This window comes from Haemorhous mexicanus, chromosome Z (assembly GCF_027477595.1).
Source record: "Haemorhous mexicanus isolate bHaeMex1 chromosome Z, bHaeMex1.pri, whole genome shotgun sequence".
Taxonomy (NCBI): Eukaryota; Metazoa; Chordata; class Aves; order Passeriformes; family Fringillidae; genus Haemorhous; species Haemorhous mexicanus.
The window spans coordinates 42,598,727-42,612,559 of NC_082381.1; the positions used below are offsets into that span (position 1 = coordinate 42,598,727).

At 51.4% G+C, this 13,833-nt stretch overlaps 1 protein-coding gene across 1 annotated transcript; it reads left to right on the forward strand.

Moving 5' to 3' along the window:
- Positions 1 to 572: 572 nt before the first annotated feature.
- LOC132322495 (serine/threonine-protein kinase PAK 3-like) lies at positions 573 to 11,035 on the forward strand. Its single transcript, XM_059836986.1, has 13 exons — positions 573 to 688; positions 1,801 to 1,959; positions 3,348 to 3,470; positions 3,992 to 4,114; positions 4,344 to 4,522; positions 5,440 to 5,503; positions 6,506 to 6,554; positions 7,699 to 7,811; positions 8,337 to 8,454; positions 9,105 to 9,204; positions 9,634 to 9,830; positions 10,415 to 10,552; positions 10,946 to 11,035. Exons 1-13 carry the CDS (start codon positions 573 to 575, stop codon positions 11,033 to 11,035), a joined length of 1,569 nt encoding a protein of 522 aa, XP_059692969.1.
- Positions 11,036 to 13,833: the final 2,798 nt, after the last annotated feature.

Genomic DNA, 13,833 nt, shown 5'->3' on the forward strand with positions numbered 1-13,833 from the left:
AGCTCCTTTTTTTCAATTTTTTTTTCCTCGGTTCTTTAGTCTCAACTTGAATGATTTGTAAGTGTCTCTCTCCACTACAGACATCCGTGCTCCCATTTTAGAGCAGCTTTAGAAACACTAACAAAGGGGAAATCAGAAAATGGGGTAGATGTTGCCCTACTCCTACCATCTTCAGAGGGCTGATGGTAACGCAGTGTCCTCCTTGCTCCTTATCCAGCAAAATTCTGCCAGGCATTACTCCGTCCAGAAGGGAAAAGCTTACAACCCCCTCTTGGAGGCAGGGTGGGTTCTCAGCAGGTCCCCGGAATGTCAGGGGTCCCTGTTCGGGTGAGAGATGTTATAAGTAAAAGTTAAGTTATGTTAAGTTAGGGTATAGTTCAATTATATTGTATTAATTACGTTACATTAATTGTATTATGTTAAGGGGGGTGGGGTTATTAGAATGTTCTAGGAGAAGGGTCCAGGGTTTGGTGGAAGGGCAGTCTGGCGGGGCACGGCAAGGTCAAAGAGGGATCGGATAGAAGATCTGACCAATCATTCGAAGCCCTGCAGAAACGATTGGTCCAGAATGAATGGCGTTAAAGACCAATGGGAAGCCTGGAAATGGACCAATGACCATGCAGATCCAAAATGGACCAATCCTGGACTTGAAGGCAGCTATAAATGGGGGTAGTTTGGTTGGTTCGAGGTACTTCTTTTTAGAAACTTGTTTTCTGGGGGCAAGCCAGTGCACTTGGGGATAGCGCACTGTTGTGTTCTTGGCTCGCTGTGTGGGTGCTCGGGCTTATCCTGGGTACGCCATTCCTTGCAGCTATTTTAATAAAGGAGAACCTCTTTCTCCAGAGGAAGTTTGGCCTCGTTCATATTCATAACAAGAGGGGAAGCGCTCTGGTCCAAGCTCAGACACCTGGCCGGTGGCTTCCTGGAGAACTGGCCCTGTTGACTTTGATGAGAGAGACTGCTTGATCCAGTTGTTTGGAAAAGCAACTTTAATGTAATAGCAAAATAACCAACTAAACAGCGTGCACAGTAGGAAGAATGAACCAGAAAAAGCCTGGAGTCCAGGGTCTCCAAGGATACTTATACATTCCCAAAAGGGGAGGCATCCGGGTGGGGTTTGAAGAATGGATCCAACAGGAAAGAGTGATTTGGAATATTACAATTAATGCAGCAACAATTACCCAGTGGTAATGCAGAGAAACCAGAATTTTCTAGTAATAATTTGAATAACTGAACAAGAGGACCATGGGTGGGAGGTCTGGCTCACCCTAAGTACAAATGGTTTTCCCATGGCCTCAAATTGAAGTGTCCTTCATTATTCAAACCGACCTCAACACTGTACCTAGGAGAAAGCTCAACATGTAATTGAAGTAGTGCTTCTCCCTGTTTGCTGCTTTCTAAAACAAAGGAAGATCCAGCTGGAAGAAGCCTTCTGCTTTTTGCTCAGAAGCAATAGTGGCCAAAGAGCACTCATGTGCTTCCTCACATCCTGGACCCTTCTCAGCGCTCAGCTTCTCAGTCTGGGCCAGGGGGGCTTAGTGTGCTTTTACTCTTAGATGAGTACAAGGTTATGGACTAGGAGGGCTTCTTGTGTTGCTTTGCAGTAGAGGAGAACTCTGCAGGCTTTTGTTGGCATTAGCTGTAGAGAAGGTCTGGTTCTGTGCCTGAGCTCACAAAGCAGCCCAGGGCGCTGCTATTGTGATGTCAGCGGCCGCATGGCAGCGTTGTCAGGCAAAGTTGCTGTGCCGAGGCCCGGAAGGGCTCAGTGTGCAGAGCAGCTCTGTGGCACGCTCACTGCAGGCGGAACCTGCGCGTCGACGAGGTCTCTGCCAGCAGGACTCTGAGTATTTCTGTTTTCACCCAAGAGGCGTTGTCTGGTGCAGACTTGAGCAGCGCTGCTCAAGCCATGGAGGGAGTGTGTGCTGCAGCTTTCACGGCGTTCTCCGTGGCTTATTCTGGGTACTTTTTCACCCACCTGGCACGTAAGTAGATGTCTTTGTTCAGTGCAGCATATGGAAACCCAAATGCCACAAAGAGGCCTTTAGTTGGGTGAAGCCACTGCCCACAGCTGCAGCTAAGAAGGGGGTGTCTCTAGCCAGGGGGGCGTGGGCAGCCTTTGTAATGTAGCCCGCAGGGTTTCCACTCCTGCCGTGCCATAGCCTTTGGCAATGGGGTCTGGAGTCTCCTCGGTTTGCTGGCTCAAGCAAGAGAACTTCCAGGATGGGAAGACTGGGAGAGCTTGGCAGGAGTCCTTGTAAAAGCTGTGCACTGCTCTCCAGGACTGAGGGAAAGTGCCTCAGATCAGGTCTTCTTGTCTGCATTCCCTCATCCCAGCATGTGCCTGTGGAACTTGACACTTTCTGAGCGCTGCAAGAACCATTCGTTCTGTGATGAAATCACAGAACCCGCTTGGAAAAGGCCTCTGGGAGAGACATTTCAGAGGAGATCTTGTATGCTCCTGAACACAGCAGCTGTTCCTGTGCTGTGTCACGATAGAACTGGCACCATGGCTAAGGGGAACTTGGGCGAAACCTCTCTGGGGAAAGGCTTTCAGTAAGTTCATGGCAATTGCTGCAAGCAATGCCTTGAGAAAACTGAAGTACAGGAAAGAGAGGAGCTGTGGCTGCTGCTGGGTGGGCTGGGGCAGAAGCAATGACTGAACCACTGGGACTTGCTCAGTCTCAAGTTTCTATGGGTTGAGTGGACAGAGAGGACAGAAGGTAGACAGCAGGCAGTATTTTGTGCTGTTGTCTTGCTTGCTGTGGGACACAGCAGAGCATGGGTTGCTGCTGGAGTGCCGATGTAGTGAAAGAAGAATGCTCTGTCTTTGGGTTGACATTTTCGTGGGCTTGCCCAGCCCAGGCAGTTTTCTTACAGCATCTGGATGTTCTTCCCTTGTGTGTTGCAGGTCACATCACCCGTGCCTGGAGAGAATCTGGTCTTTGGGTGAGTGGCAAAGGAGCCTCTGGCGTTGGTAGCATTAGACCATTGTGGAGCAAGCTGTGAGCTGTGGCCTGTTGCAGTCCAGTGCCAGCCTGGCTGGATGAATGAAAGTACAGTCCGGGCTCTTTGCAGCCACAGCAGCAGCAGCAGGAGGATCGCGGGCGGTTTTCTCCAGTTCCTTTCCAGAGCTTTTAAGCAGCTGGAAGTGGGGCTGCTGGGTACTTGAAGCCACGATGGAATCTCTCCTGTACGAGAGAGTGCAGTCCCGTCTCACTGGCTCATTTTACTTGAGTTTGAGCACCTTGGAATCCCATTTCTCTGCAGATGATTTCTCCTTAGTGCACCTGGCTCTAGAGCTGAATATAAAGAAGGTTACGTGTCCCTCACGCTGCGTCTGTCTGCAGAGCCCAAAACCAACCTCGGAGCCTCCTGTGGCTGCGTGTCCTCCTGGAGAAGAGGCCAAAGGGGAGGAAGATGCCCACCAAACTGCACCTGCTGCCACTGCAGGGCCTGAGCATCCAGCATCAGTAAGTGGCAGCTCTGGGAAGTCCTGTGGCTGGAGCAAAGCATAGCTGCAAGTTTCAGATCAGACAGCACCTCCTGTACCTGGCTGAAGATGCTGAGGGCTGGAATCTTTCCAGCCCTTCCCCAAGGCACTTAGGCCTGGAAAACGAGTATGGAACTTGGAAGCTGGATGTTTAGGCATCACCTTCCTACTGTTGTGAAAGGGGCTGTGAATTTGTCTTAGCAAGAGACAAGAGGGAGCATTAGGATGTCCTTGGATGCTCCTGGGCTACAAGGGAGGCCCTTGGTGCCCAGTGGCTGTGCAGGCTCCCCATCCCCAGTGAAGAGAGCGGTGCAAAGGTGCAGTTCAGAAGCTTGCAGGATATGAGGAGACACTGTCCCCAGGAGGGAGCTGGCCCTCGGCAGAGAGCAGCTGTCAGTAGCTAAAGGAACAGCTGAGATGCAGCAGGGCCTGTAGCTGAATATAGGTGAGGTTCTGAATGACAGGTTCTTTTGTGTCCCTCATGCTGCTGTGTGTCCACAGAGCAGAAGGGCAGCGTCAGCACCTGCTCTGGCTGCCGCTGTACCTGAGGAAGAGGGTGAAGAGGAGGAAGGTGCTGATGAAGCTGCCCCTGCTGTCAGCCCTGGGCCAGAGCAAACAACATCAGTAAGTGCCAACTTTGGTTAGCAGTGTCTGTGGTGTCATTTTGTCCGTGGTGTAAAAGCAGCCTTTGGATTTTGGGCCTTGAGCCGGAGAAGCGGGCTGCAAAAGCTGAGGGGTGAAGAGCCCTGGCTGTGGCCAGCAGCATCTTGCTAGGGGCTTGCATTTGAAATGGGATGGGAGGGGCATCTCTGCCAGGCACATTTGTGACCCTCCTTCATTTCTTGTCCCAGAGCTCCACCTCCTGTGTCCTGGCACCTGCACGAGCTGCAGCGGAAGGCTCTGAAGGAGCCTCCAGTCCCCAGGCTGGCAAGTCAAGCAGGAGCAGCTCGTGCATCTGGAGCACGACCAGCTCCTCTGGCAGCAGAGAGCGGCTGGGAGAGGGGACAGAGGACGAGTGCCTGGCCACGCTGAGTACGTCCTCTGTGATCCTTGTCTGCTGGAGCAGTGCCTGTGTGTGCTTGTGTGGGTGTGAGCTGTCCCGCCTCCTGTTCCTCCTCAGCTGAGTGCCGGGTCCTGAGGCCTCCACACAGGACCTGGTGTTGTGCTGTGAGGTGGTGAGGGCTCAGCGGGCTGTTGCTCCTGCCTCTGAGAGCAGCTCAGCCTGGTTTGGCTTTGCCTGAGCTTCCCTGGAGGCAAAAGGCAAAGCAGAGCTTGTTTCTGGCTGAGCAGGAGGCCGTGACCCAGGCAATGAGGAGGCCTCAAGGAGCTCCTGTGGGGCACGGCCAAGGTCATCTTCAGAACTCAGCCTGTCCTAAAGGCTGAGGGACCTCATTCCTAAGGCCCATCACAGTAGGTTGGAACACGAGCTGCTGCTCCTGAAAGGCAGAAGGGCATTGTCCTGCAGAGAGCTGGAGATTGTGCTACTGCTGGAAGCACTTTGCAATTTTCTTCCTGTTCTGGAAAGGGCAGCTGTTGATAACAATTGATTCCAGAAGCCAAGACGCCTCTGATATTTGCAAAGATTAAGTCATTTCTTGAAAGTCACAGTTTTCATTGCCAAGAACAGAAAAGTTTTGTTTTTCCTGCTGCCCTTAACGTTGCTGGACAAGAATCTTGGTTCCCGTTTTCAGGTCCCTGTCTCCTCTGACTGTTTCTGCACATGCTTAGATTTTAGTTTAGACTTTTAGTTTTGTGCAGGCCATCTGTGCTGCAGGGCTGCTTGTCTTGCTGCTGTTGTTTTTGAGGTTTGGTGCTGGTTGGGTGGTGGTGTGGTTTCCCGAGTGCTGAGTTGAAAGGGCCCAGTGTCCCAGAGAGTGGGGCTGCCTTTCTGATCTGCTGCAGGGTGGGATCTCTTTTGAAGTGAGCATCTTTCCTTGGGATTTTCACAGAGATGCTGGTGAGCCAGGGAGATCCTGAGGCTGAATACACGGAACTGGAAACAATTGGCAAAGGGTGAGTGCAGCCACAGTTCCTTCTTCCAAGGGAGGGCCTGTGCATTTTGCTGGTGTCACATCTCCCCAGAACGACGTCAGGCAAGCTCCAAAGCTGCTCAGACACTGCGTTAAGATGATACCTGGTGATCTCTCAGTACTGGGCAGCATCTTTAGCTGTGGTTCGAAAGCAGCTTGGCAAAGACAGCTTGGATGCTGGCAGTGTCTTTTCTGCAGCAAAGAGCAGCACCTGGCTGCTCTCCTGTCCCTCGAGTGTGTTGCACCTGTTTGCCGCTTTTCCTAGGAGAAATAATTTCTGCATGTCTCAAAAGAATACAGAATGCTTGGGAATGAAAGGAGGAGAAACTTCCTTGCCTCAAAGGTCAAGTTAGCAGCTGACAGCTGTCAGGGAGCAGCTCTGGCTAACATTTCTTTCCAGTATTTTGCTGAAAAGAAGGTGCAGTGGTCAGGATGACCAGCACCTAGTCTAGAAGCCAAGAGCAGAAATGAAAGAAGCAGCTCTCTTTTGTAGCTGAGATGGCAAATCGCAAAGCTTCAGGGCAATGCCTGGGGCCAATGCACTCCAGAGGAAAAGGCATCATCTGCCTGATGATGAGGGCAGAGCCCTCGTGGATCCTGTGGGGTCTAGGCCTTTCCTGCAAAGAATCCACCAAGCTGTTCCCTTAGAAAGCCGGCTCTGCTGACTGGAAATGGGACTGATTTGCACCATTTTCTCTGTGAGAAGCCAAATGTACAAGAAGCCCCCAGAAAAGCAGAGTCCTCCCCGTGTCTGGTGCACTGAAGAGAAGCAGCTGCCAACGGCTCTGGACTCAGAACACAGCTGTCTAAGGATCCTGTGTTTTGAGGCCTTCTCCATTTGTGTGTGGAGCAATGGAAGCCTTTCCCTGCTCTGGCTGTGGCTGCAGCTGTGATTAGACACTAATTTCCTTGCAATCTGGAGAAGGGATCCGTGTCCAGAGGCTTTCCTCCAATGGCTGTTACATGGCTGCTGTTTTGTTTCCAGGGGTTTTGGCACGGTGTGCATGGCAGTGGAGACTGCCACAGGAGAAGAGGTAAGCGTCAAGCAGCGCCGCAGCTTCTGCAGCTGTCGAGTGGCCTCCCCTCTGCTGTGAGCTGTGGCTGAGCTTTGGCTCGCCAGTAGAGCTTTGTTGCACAGGCCAATGAAGTGCAGAGCAGTGTCCGCCTGCCAAATACAGTGGGGACAGATTTTGTGCTTCTCAGCTGCCCCAGGGAATGCAGGGAGGCCAGGCGGTGTCTGTCACAGCAGGACGCGCTGGCTGGGTCTGAGTGCCCAGGTGGTGTCTCAGAGCATGGCACTGCTCTTTGGGACTGCAGGCTTCCTGAATTCTCATTTCTGGCTGTTAGCAGATACATGGGAATTGTGCTGGTAGTTCTGTAGCCGTCTGCAGTGCTGCCCTTGGAACTGTGCTATGAGAGCGAGGTCTGCAAGGAGTCTCTCAAGGGCCTAAGCCCTGTTTACAGCCCGGTGTATATCCCTAGAAGATCAAGGCTGGGGTTTTTTCTTTTTGAAGTCAGGCAGTAATTGCAAATGTCAGTGGTGTGAAGGAAAGTATTTCGGTGGAGTGAAATGAAAATTCCTGAAAGTGAGGAAATTCCAGGGCTGCGTTATTTGGAGGTGTCACTAAGGATGTTTTCACCGTCCCGGCAATTTTTCCTTGAAGTATGAAGGGCTGTAATTCTTAGGGGGAAGAGCCCTCAGGATGTTTTTAGGACAGCATTTTATCTGCCATGCCTGTAAGAGTTTGCTTTGTAGTTGTGCACTGGAGAATGCCAGTGGTTGCTGGAGTAATGATCAAGCCCCTAGAAGTGCCAAAGGTTTCCCAGCAGTTTTGCTTCATTTTTACTGGCACCAAATGGGTTCCTGCTTGCAAGAGGTGTGTGAATGAAAATGGGAATGAGACCATGGCGAAGACCTAGGGGAAGACTGGCCCAGGGCTCAGTGAGTGTTGTTAGAGCTTTGAGGTGGAGAGCTTAGACCGTGTTTCTCCCAGGTTTACAAGGCAAAGTGTGTGTGGCTCTGTGTCCTGGGAGGTGCCCAAGCACGTGGTCTGATGTCCAGTCCCAAGGCAGCTTGGCCCAGCCCAGCACTATCACCCCATAATCACTGTCTCTGTGTTGCCCTTGTGGTCCTGTGCCACAGACTTCTTTGGTTCATGGTTTTCTGTGTCGTTTTAGGTGGCCATAAAGAAAATTAGTCTCGCGCAAGAGAGCGGCAGCAAGCTGTGCCTGAATGAAATCCAGGTGATGCGTGGCAATAAGCATGCCAACCTTGTGAACTATCTAGACAGGTGAGTGGTTCTGCTGTTCTGCCAGGAAAGGTCATTCACATCCTGCAAGCCAGAGGTTCAACAACCACTGCTTTGGCCGCTGGTAGAGGATGGAGCTGATAATTCCTGTTTCTGGGCTGATCTACGGCATCTTGGGAGGAGATTGCATTGGGGCTGCGTTAATCTTTTCTGGCATACCGAGTTTGAAGGGCGCTTTCAAAGACAAGACTGGGCCCCATCTTACTGAGCCATCAGCCTCAAAGTTCCTGTCCTCTCTCCCCATAGTTATGTTGGGTTGGGGGTTTGATTGTTTCCCCAGGGGTCTGAAGTGCTGACAAAGCACTGTAGGTTATGTTTCCCTCGACCTGTTGCGTTGGTGTGGATAGCAAGCAGTCTTTTAGACTGCCCAGAGTTCAAGGCCTGTAGAGCATAGTGAATGACTCCTCACTTCCTCCTGTCTTCCTCGGAGAGAGACACAGAAACAAGAATCCATCAGGTCGTGTAAGTGCGCACATTCACCTCCAGGCTGTTGTTTCCTCCTTTCAGCTACCTGGTGGATGAGGAACTCTGGCTCGTGATGGAATACATGGATGGAGGCTCCTTACACGATGTCATCAGGGAGACTCGTATGGCAGAAGGAGAGATAGCAGCTGTCTCTCGGGAGGTAAGGGATGGCGCTTGTGCTTCCCATGCCTTGGCCAGGATGGTCCTTCCACATGGGTGACAAGGAGAGGAAAGATTTCATCTTCCAAGCTTCCTTTCTGCCTTTCTCTAATGACTGGCAGTAGCAAGAGTATCTGAAGTGCCTGCCAGTGTGCCTGCCCTTCTTCTAGAGTGTTTGTGTTTGCCTCTCTAAACACTTGCCTGGAGCCTGTGTATGCTGCGTTCCTTCCCCGGAAGGGCAAAGGTGCTCACGGCGCAATGTCAAACAAGTGGCAAAGACAAGGAGATCCTCAAAGGACTCTCAGAGAGTTCAGCCTCAAAGGAGAGCCTTGCACTCAAAGTGGTGTTTGCAAAAGCATCTACTGTTGTCTGACTGGAGAGAGCACAGCCACTGCAGCAGTGCTCCTTCAGTCTGGGTTTGCAGGGCACTGGCCAGAGGAAGAATTGCCCTTTCTCTTTCAGAAGCAAACACAGCCTCACTTAGAAAGGCCCTGCTGTCCTTGTGTTGGAGCAGCAAGCTCTTGCCCTTGCCAGCAGCCTGTCCTGCCGTGGCTCTGCATCCCCCAGGAATGTTGCAGCGCTGCAGAAGTGTCACTTCCCTGCTTGTGGAATGAAATCCACTTAGGCTGGTGTTTCCTTTTCCTCTCTCAGTGCCTGCAAGGCCTGGATTTCCTTCACTCCAAGCAAGTGATCCACCGAGACATCAAAAGCCACAACATTCTCCTGGGTCTGGACGGATCTGTCAAGTTGGGTGGGTGTTGTTGGCCAGTCTCAGCCGTGGCAGGCTGCGCTGTGGGGCTGCCTTTGGGTGACTGCTGGTTCCCTGCAGTGCTGCCTGTGGCAGTGCGGGCTGCCCTGCTGCAAGCACAGAGCACAGCCTCAAGGGGCAGGGAGGTGTTGCTGGGAACAAGGGCTCAGGAGTGCCTTTGGGTTGTGTGTGTGTCCCTTCCCAAGCAAGGCACTTACAGTCTAATAGCTTCAGGGGACTAAAAGGCACTGACTGGAACTGGAGGCTTCTGCTAAGTAGCCAATTCCGTATTTCCTCAGCTGCAGGCCCGAGGAATGGCAGCATGGCCCCTTTATGGCAGCTGGGTACCACGCTGCCTTCTTGGACATTGGAACAGTGGGGATTTCTTTTGTTTGCTTTCCTCATTCACGCTGGCTTGTTTTTGCTCCTCAGCTGATTTTGGCCTCGCTGCTCAGCTCACCGCTGAGCAGAGCAAACGGAGATCAGCTGTTGGGACTACTTACTGGATGGCACCAGAAATCTTCACCAGGAAGCTCTATGGCCCCAAAGTGGACATCTGGTCCTTTGGCATTGTGGGCATCGAGATGGTGGAAGGAGCGCCTCCTTACCGGATGAAAACCTCCCGCACGGTGCGCTGCAACTGCTCTCAGATACTGCTGTCACTCAAACAAAATCTGCTCCCATTCTTCTGCCTGGGAAGCTTGCGAACACCTGAAAATGACAGGTTCCAGGCTGCACAGTCTCTCGTGCTCCTTGTCCAGATCATCCCCTTGTCATTTCAGTGCAGGAACAGCAGAAAAAATCGTGATGCATTTTGCTTGGTAGGAGCTCTGCTCAAGAGAGCAGTGAGCAGTGCTGAGCTGCATTTTATGGAGTGATCCTTGGAAACAGTAGAGTTAGGCGAAAGTCCGTCTTCCAAATGGCCTGTAGAGCTGGTGTCAGTGCTGAGAGAAGCCAAGTGTGCTTTTGCTGATGGAGTTGCTCCTAATTCCATCAGCCAGTGAAATCAGGGTGAAGGCAAGAGCCTTTGCATATTGGACTGGCTATGGCTGCCTCTGGCTTTGGGTTCTTTCAGTAGGAGAAGGAAAGGTATCTCCCTGGCTCGGGCAGGGAGGAAAGTGCCACCGGAGAGTGGAGCCTGTCCAGTGGGGTCTGTGTGAGCAGCTGGGATGTGAAGGAGACAGGCAGAGAGTGACATTTCCTTCTTCTCTAGGTTCAACAGCTGATCAGCAGCGGGGGCAGGCCAAAGCTGCAGAAGCCCAGGCAACAGTCCGCGTGGTTGCGAGACTTCCTGCACTGCTGCCTGGAGAGGGAGGAGGACAGGCGCTGGTCTGCCCAGGAACTCCTGCAGGTAAAAGGCAAAATGGCTGCAGGCTGCACCAGCTGCCTGCTGCCAGGGGCTCCTCACCTGCTCAATTCCAAGGTGTCTGCTGGGCCCCGCTGCTAAGATCTCCAGTCTGGGGCTTTTCAAAGGAAAACAGGGGAGAATCCTGGCCTAGGATGCCTTGGGAGGAGCCTTTCAAGGTCACCTCGACCAGATCTCCTTAATCTGAAGACATCTGGAATAATGGATTTGTGGGATTGGGAGCCATGTTTGCCTCTTGTAGTAAGATCCTGGAGGTGGAGGCAGAGGTGCCCAGAATGCCCTCCCTTCTGCTTTCTGTACCTTTCTGGTAGCCAGAGAAAGCCTGTTTCAGCCTGTGAGGAAAGTAGAAGTTCATGTTTTCTTTTTCTCTTTGGGCAGCATCCATTTGTAACATCAGCCAAGCCGACCTCCGACCTGACGCCTCTGATCGTGGCAACGCAGCAGTTTATGGCCGACAGGAGATACTAGCCCTGGAAGAGGCCACTGATGTTTTTGTAGTTTGCAGTTTCTAGTTTGTAGTTTATAGCTCGTAGTTTGAAGTTTCTAGTATATAGCTCATAGTTTGTTGTTTCTATTTTATGGCTCAGAGTTTGTAGTTTGTTTAGCCTGATAGTCAAAATAAATACTAGAATAAATAAAACCTTCACTGTGCTGGAAGCTTCCCTTTGTTCTCACCCTGTGAAACAGCTCTAAATTTACTTCTGTATGGTCAGGTGTTTCTTCTATGTGGAAAGACCCATGGATGGGGTTTGTGGCACTCTTTGGAAGCGTGCAAAGTTCTTCTTCCTTCGTTGCCTCCAGGCCACAACCTCTTGTGGAGATACAGGCTTGCAGCTGTGACTAGATGAGCAGAGTAGGGCAAAAAGGAGCAGAGCAGTGGTGTCCCCGCTGGAAATGCTGCTGTGGCTGTGGTTGTGGGGAAAGTTTGGGAGTGTCTGTGTTGCTGTGGGCAGAGGGGGAGGGAGCCGGGCTTCTCCACAGGCTGAGGCGCAGGTGGGTGTTCAGCGGGAAGGCAATTTGCAACCGATTCAGCTCCTTTTCCAGCTGTTGGGCAACATTCAGCTCTCTGAGTCAAACCTCCATGCATATGGATAGCAGGCATGGTCCTTTACTGGGAATGTTTCATTTTCTTCTACCAAAATCATAATATCTCCCCAAGTAACTGTGGATGGGGCCAGTTTCCCTTAGTCCCCGACTGTCTTTGGGGCTGGATAAGCTTTCTATAGAATCTTTTGGCAAGTCTGTCAGTGGAGAGCAGTTCAGATCCGTTTCTGTGTGGGATTCCATTACTTGTCTGCCAGAAAGTAGCAGCTTTGACTGACAATTTATTTCTCCATTCCTATGTCACGAGCAGTTACTGTTGTATAAGAGGCCCACATCACCTCAAGAGTACCCTGCTTGCAGTGCCAATTAAAATTGTGGCGCCAAGAAGGCTGCTCTTTGAGACACTTTAAAAGAACTTGTTCAGTTGGTCATGTCTTAACTCTGAGTTAGAAAAGTGGGAGAAATACTGACACGATGTTCTCAAGAGGTTGGAACAACAAAAAAACCAGCCCTGGAAACTTTTGAAAATTAAAGAACTTGAAAAGCAAAAAAAATTCCGAGCAGGATTCAATCAACGCAAAACATTCCCTGAAGCATTAACTTAGCCCATTCAACTTCTGAACCTTCAAGCCTGTTAGATTGAAAGTTACTGCAAAATCGGAGAGAATGGAATTTGGAGAATAAAGAGAAGGAGAGAATGAGAGAAAAGAACCAACATCGCTACCACTCCTGCTTCCAGTGGTGTTCAGCTGGTAGAAATTCTAAGAGGAGGCAGGGTCAAGACATGTGGTGGCCACATATCCCGAGGTGAGAAGTACCCTCTGGCTTTCCTGGGGCCTTCCCCCACATGGGGCTCCCACTTGCCTGGCCATTTAGGTGCTAGGATTGGGGCCCCAGACACAGGTGTGGAGCATTGCCTCTGGTGTGCCAGGGACCAGCGGCCACTGCTGGGCTGGGATGCAGGCCTGGGGGAGTGGGGCATGCAGAGTAGGGCATCGCCTCAGCAGGGCAAGGCTTGATCTGCCCCTTTCCCCACAGACATGCTCCTGAAAGGTTCTGAGCCAGCAATGTCCTCTACTGTCCCACTCTTCCGGCTTCCTGCTGGGCAGGTTTGCCCCTGAGCAGGCAGCACAGGATTGATAGCTTAGTCCTTTGGGGACAGACTGTGCGAGTGCCCAAGCCACTCTTAGCCACAGGCAACCTTCGCAAGCTTAAGGGATATGAGGTCTTTAGTGAATATCAGCTCTTTTATGATTTCCAGCTCTTTGGCTTGCTTTGGCACCACGCAGGCCCACCGAAAGACAGACAGGAGAGAGGAGAAGGCAGCTCTGGAGTTCCACAGCGATGGCTTTATTGGGGTCTGTGAAGGGTTCCAGCGACGGCTCTGCTAACTAGAATGGGCTAAAACAGCCCACTAAAGAGGGCGAGAGGGGATCAGAAATTGTCCAATAGCAGGGGTTAAGGAGAAGTAACCTGTGTGGTTAAAGAGAGAGAAGCTGGGGTCCCAAAGGGAGAAGAAGGGGCTTATTTTGCTATTTCACCGTGACTTGGCATTTAAAGCCTCTTCCATCCACAGGGCCCTAGCAAGCCCGAACTTGCGACATCTCACAACAAGGTTTCCAGGTTCCTGTGCTGCTTGGCTCTCAAGATTCCAAAGAGTCTTTGTGGCTGGATTTTAAGAAAATTACACATTTATTTGTTCCAAATGAGGCAGCATGAGGTGTGTTTTTCCTTTCTAAGGCCTTCCCTCCTTTTTGTGTCCTCTTCTTGATATAAACCTTGTAAAGTCTCTCCTCTCTCCCCTTCTCCACCACAATGGAGGGGGACAATGGAAAAAACAATTTATGAGAAGCTAAAGATGTTAGAGTTACAATGTAGTGAAGGTAAAAAATAAAGCAGTATGAAAGAATAAGAAGAAAATTGTGCGAAGAATGCAATGGCGTAGCCAAGAAAGGTAGAGTGTCACATGGGGCGCCGGAGCAAAGACAGGATGGCGAGGGCTTACGGAATGGTTCTGATGGTAGATGGGGGCTGCTGGTGCTGCCTGGAGCAGCTGTGGACCTGCAGTGGCAGTTTCTCCTCCCTCTGTGCGGCAGTGATGGTGGCAGTGGCAATGGCGATGGGTGTCTCTGTCTCCCTGCGGAGCTCTGTTTGGCACTGCCGCTGCCATCAGCCCGCCACGCTGGGCATGTGTGTGGGAATGGGATCTGCCGCTTCACTGC